The sequence below is a fragment of the Larimichthys crocea genome, chromosome XIII (genome assembly GCF_000972845.2).
Source record: "Larimichthys crocea isolate SSNF chromosome XIII, L_crocea_2.0, whole genome shotgun sequence".
Lineage (NCBI taxonomy): Eukaryota > Metazoa > Chordata > Actinopteri > Sciaenidae > Larimichthys > Larimichthys crocea.
In genome coordinates this window covers 20,528,344-20,533,900 of record NC_040023.1, presented here as the reverse complement: position 1 = coordinate 20,533,900, position 5,557 = coordinate 20,528,344, and the positions used below count along the sequence as shown (strand labels likewise).

Sequence of the window (5,557 nt, the reverse complement as noted above, 5' to 3'; positions counted from 1 at the left end):
CATATACATATAAATATATATATTTTTTTATCTATTGCTAGTCAACAGATTTAATTAATATATCCCTTATTATGTAGATTATGTAGTAGATCTAGCAACATTGCCCTAAATGTCAACTAAAGATAGTTCTCATAGAGTGCTGACATGCTGATTTTGCATAGGCGGAGAAAATTCTGAGAAAAAGAACGATGCCAGCGTATGTAACCATTATACACCGAGGCTCAAGCACATCCTTTATCATCAGTGATGCAGGAAACATTACTTTGCTGTATGCATATCAGTGGTTTCATGTTTTCATGCTAAATGGTGAAATGTTTCAAGAAAGAACATACTGTGTCATGATAGCAGGAAACCATTCAAAGGTTAAATCTGATATAAGCACTAACTCATCCTCCCACATGTTTTCACTACTGCTGTAGCGATTAGAAAAATGAGGATGTGATTAAAACAGCACTTCCACTACACGGAAATCGTCATTGCAGGTCATATACCAGAAGCTGTCATGTGTTACTGTAATAATATCATGGTAACAGCAGATTATGTTATAATGTCACTATTAACAGCTAAAATGTTGTTGTTTGTTTTAGTTGCTGGGTGAAGTAAATACGGGCAACATTTTAAGTCACAATGAAATAATAACACAAACTAGTTGAGAAAGATTAAAAGAGTTATTCAATTCTTTTTTTCAGATATTATTAGTCAGTCACATTAACTGTTAAAAATATGATACCTACATATGTGTAACTTGATGTATGCACTCACTTTTACACGTTTATAGCTGTAATCTCTTGCTATTTTAATTAAACTAACTGAAAATATATTTTTCATTATTAAAAACTGGTTTTCCTGTTAGTCAGTCTAAAAAAAATCAGCTGACAGATTACAGTACTTCATGATGACGTCATCATAATAATACCACTCATCTCTATTTTGTACAATCAAGCAATGCAGTATTTCCTATACGAAAGCAAGATTTAGAAGTGTGACTCATTTCCAGAATCACACAGTCCTGATGAAGTCACATGTTGCGGTCATAGTTCTTAGAATCACATCATCTTAGTGTCTGTATCAGCTACAGCATGTCACGTTCACAATCTGGACATGTCTCAGATGTCTAAGATGAAACTTTTGATAATAAAGCTGAGAAAAATCTGCACAGATGGGATTTTTTTTTACAGTTTAAAGTATGGATTATACAAAATTTAATTTCATAAATTCTGTCAAAATCATGTCTCATTCACAACATTCATATACTACCCCTTGTTTACCTCCTCCAGGTACACCAGTGAGTGACACGGTGTGTAAACGTTGTCCTCCTGGTTATTTCTCCACCAGCGATTCTGCCACCGAGCCATGTCAGCCCCATAGAAACTGCTCTGATTTGGGCTTGAAGACACTGAGATGGGGGACGTCCACTACAGACAGCCTCTGTGGCACGACAACACTGGAGTGCTCTCAGCATCAGACTGTGTGCCATAATGGTAAGACACTTTGTCATAAAGCTCTGCAGTACAGCTCTCTCTCACTAATCGGAATAGTATGGGGGGGTTGGGACTAATGGTTGGAATAAGAGTAGGGATTGTTTGTACAGTATATACACAGAAAACACACACACATGTGATAATGTTTTTGAGCAAACCTCAATTGTCAACAACTTAAAATCAGTCCGAACTGAATTATTTCAGACATGTGGTAATTTTCATTCCTGAAGGCAGGGGATTTCCTCGGTCAGGTCCGTTGTCCAGATTCCATTCTACTCCAAATTCTTGCGTGCTTTGAAAACCAACACAACAGAGAAGAGCCAGAGCAAAGGGTTGAATGGGATGTTTGCAGCACTACTGTCATAATGACCCATGATGGATCAATTACTTCTTAAACTGTCACATCCTTAAACTGCAATAACAGAGGAAACTGAGTCAAGCACAAATGAGACAAAAAAAAACGAGCTGGTAAGTTACTCACACTTAAACTATGACAGATGCTGATTAATTGAAAGGAGGAGCCTCAAATATGGCACTGGATTCCCAGAGATTGAGAAACCACACTGAGGAACACACACATACAGATGTACACACCCGGGCACACTCATGCAAAAACACACAAAGCTGCTGCCCCTCAGGGATGGTGATGCTCTCCTCAAACATTCATTCACAAATTGTCTTCCCGAGAACTACATGACCACAGATTGCCTACAGCCGATCCTGGAACAGTTTAGCAGTTTTTTGTTTTGTTTTTTTACAAAAATTTGAAATTGAAAGCAGTTGGGATTCCCGAAGTTGCTACGTGATTTGGAGAAACCACCAGTATGTCGATGTCAATTATAGAGCAAGCAGCACTTACATCATCCAGACATCAGAGAACCTAGACTAATATCCACTTTAAAATCAATCATACTACACCGACATTTATTTTACTAAATGTTTTTATGCCTCTCTGCCAGTGACAGCTGTGGTCAGGCATTATGTTTTCAGGTTGTCCATCTCCTCATACTTATGTCCATCCCATTGTCGTGGACATGATAGCTCAGAAACACCTTAAAGGAATCTTTTCAAATGCAGTACAAATATCCACTTCAGCTCAAGGATGAACTGATTAGACTTTGGAGGTCAAAGGTCAAGGACTGTGTTGCCAGGTTGAAGATTTCTGTGAAGCATCCATCTCTGGTTTGTGACGTGTTTTGCATGTCAATGAGAAAATATTTTTACACAGATGAAAATGCTTCATAATTGTATGAAATGTGCAATTTGACGTCAAAAATTTCACATCATCTTCAGCTTTGACAGTCATCTAACATGCGTCAGGTTGGGATTAACCATAATGAAAGTAGGTAGGTGTATGGGTCCCCTTATTAAAAAAAAAAAAAAAGCATGTGATGCTGAATTAGTAGACGTACGTGTGGTTCAGTGTGACTCAGCAAAATGCAGTATGTTCACCATGCAGCTCTAGTTGTAGCACGTATGGATTCAGTCAGTGGTGGTATGTGTACTGTCAATGAGGAACAGAAAGAGAGGAAATCCCTGTTTCCGCTGTGTCACAGACACGCACAAACATAAAGAAATCCAGACATGTAATAGACTTAAAGGTCGCTGTGGAGACCAAACAATGTAATCAAAATATGGTCTAAGCATCACCTGTGTGCTGCAGATGAAACTTCTGTAAATAATACATTTTGATAAATGGTCATTGGTCAAATTACATAATGTGCCCTCTGCTATACCATTTACTAAGTTTATGATTAAATTGGCTTGAGTTAATGGTAGAAATAGGTGTCCCACTTATTATCATGTCATCATCACTCAGGGTACTTAGGGTCTACTCAGGGTACTCACTACGTAGTTGTTGCTTAACAGTATTACTAGCACCAGAAGCACCATCATGTCTACTACATGAAATTAGATATTAATGTCAGTTACACAACACTATGTATTCACAGTTTTAAGCAACTACTCATGGCAGATCACATCAGGTTGTAGCCACAAATGGCCATGTTTTATTGCTCATGAATATGTTATTTCCTCTTGCTTTAAGCTGGTGATGACCAGCAGATGCATCCGTTTGTTTCAGCATTTCAGTTTTTTACTGGAAGACATGTATCAACATTATCATATTATTATCATTATCTTATTATTGTGTGTTTTTAAGCCCACTCTCTCTGTCTTTCACTTATAACTCATTCCAGATGTGACCCTGTGTGAGGAGGCAGTCTACCAGTCACTCTCCTCACTGCGTCTATCCTCGGTGCCCCTGGAGCGGTTGTTGGAGAGTCTTCCCGGGAGAAGAGTGGATCGTAAGAGCCTGGAGAGGCTGAAGAAAGTGTGCTCTCCCCAGCAACAGGTCCTCCAGCTGCTGCGACTGTGGAGAGAACAAAACAAAGACCAGGACAAGTTGTATGGCATCATACAAGGTACAAACAAAATCTGCACTTTTAGTTTCAGCTGGTTCTTAGTCAACCTGTCCCCCCCCCCGACTTCCCCATTTGGGTATTAATATTCTAACCTTGTCCCTCCAGGTGTGAACCATTGTGAGAGGAAAGTCTCCCGCTGCAACAGCCTAAAAAACCTGACCCTAGATGACCTCCTGAAGGTCACCAACAGCCTGCCAGGGGTTAAAGTTCAGCAGGAGGATGTCCAGGCTGTGGTCTCTACCTGCCTACCCAGGCAGTACATCCTGCAGCTTCTCCACCTCTGGAAGTCAGCAAACTATGACCTGGATCTAGCCAAAGGTCTGTCTCACAGTCTGCGGGTGATGCGCAGCCAGGGAGCACCACGCTATCTGCTGAGAGGCCTGAAGAGGATTAGCCGCATCATAGGAACCACCTCAGCACACAAAATGTTCCGTAATATGCTTCAGGATGATTTGTGTTTTAAGGCTCATAAGCCATTAAATGAATAGAGAACATGGATGTAAAAACACCAGAATATATGTCATCTAAAGAATAAAAAGACACTAATGCAATGTCACATAGTGAGCACACAAACATAAAAAGACACAATAATGTCAGAAAAAAAAGTCTTTAAGATATCGCCAAATGATATCAAGCTATGCATAAAGTGCCTTGAGGTATCTTACCTAACTGTCACATAAAGCCAAGATGGGAAGGTAAATTTGTCTTTGCCTCACTGAATTTCTATCAAAACCATATGCCAAAATATTTTGATTATATGAGGTAACAAGGGATGCTAAGAAATTTACCCTCAGTCTATAGAATCTGTTTGCAGTGATGAATATAATAAGCCTAAAAAAATAAATAAAAAAATCTGTGTACTCCAGGCAAACTGAAACAAAAAATAGAAAAAATGTTTCCTGGGAACTTTCTGACCAGAGTCTGTGAAAAATGAAAAACTATTTAAGATGTAAATAGCACACTATTTTATGGAAGATAGGCTGGCTGATGTTGTGTTTTTGTTATTATTGCTTTCTCGCTGACTGAGAGGAAGGATTTGGTTTCATAATGAAATACATGTATTTTCTACAGTTTTCCTTGGTTTGTTCTGGACTGCTGGCAAGTAAAGCTCATCCGATTTTTTTTAAATTGTCAGCTTTATGAATGTACAAAGGAGTGCAATGTGTTTTCTATTTAAAAAAAAAAAAGTTTACTTTCTGAATATGTAAAGGCTTGTTTTTATTACTTTATCAGAAATACTGGATTCCAAATGCTGCAAGTTCATGAAGTGATATTTGTTTTATATTTTGTTTTATCACTTTTATATTATTAAATGTATGATCTTTATTGTATATATGCCTGACTGGTCCTCTTTAAGCTCGTGTAACGTTGTGAACACTAATGCCAAATGATCTGATTAAAATCAGTTTGTAAAAATGCACTGTGTCTGTCACTGTCTTCATAAATAAGCGACTGCCAGACAGAAAAGATGAATGGTTGACTCCGGCTGTGATTACACAACTTGTTTCATGTTTCAAAGAACGTTAGCCAATAGGAACCTGGCTGACCACCACCAGTCACTGGCAAGGAGCTAGTAAATCTTTGTCCACTTTACTAAACACTTACCCATGTGACCAGCCATCACTTTAAATAATGCCTGCAAGAAAGCTCACA

At 38.5% G+C, this 5,557-nt stretch overlaps 1 protein-coding gene across 1 annotated transcript in view; it reads left to right on the top strand.

The window, feature by feature from the left end:
* Window positions 1-5,324, top strand: part of LOC104920198 (tumor necrosis factor receptor superfamily member 11B) — a 19,329-nt gene extending 14,005 nt beyond the window's left edge. Inside the window, exons 4-6 of the mRNA XM_027286013.1 lie at window positions 1,278-1,481; window positions 3,680-3,904; window positions 4,010-5,324. Of these exons, the coding sequence (XP_027141814.1) occupies window positions 1,278-1,481; window positions 3,680-3,904; window positions 4,010-4,392 (812 nt within the window). The 3' untranslated portion in view covers window positions 4,393-5,324. The remainder of the gene's footprint in view (window positions 1-1,277; window positions 1,482-3,679; window positions 3,905-4,009) is intronic.
* The last annotated feature ends 233 nt before the right edge of the window (window positions 5,325-5,557 follow it).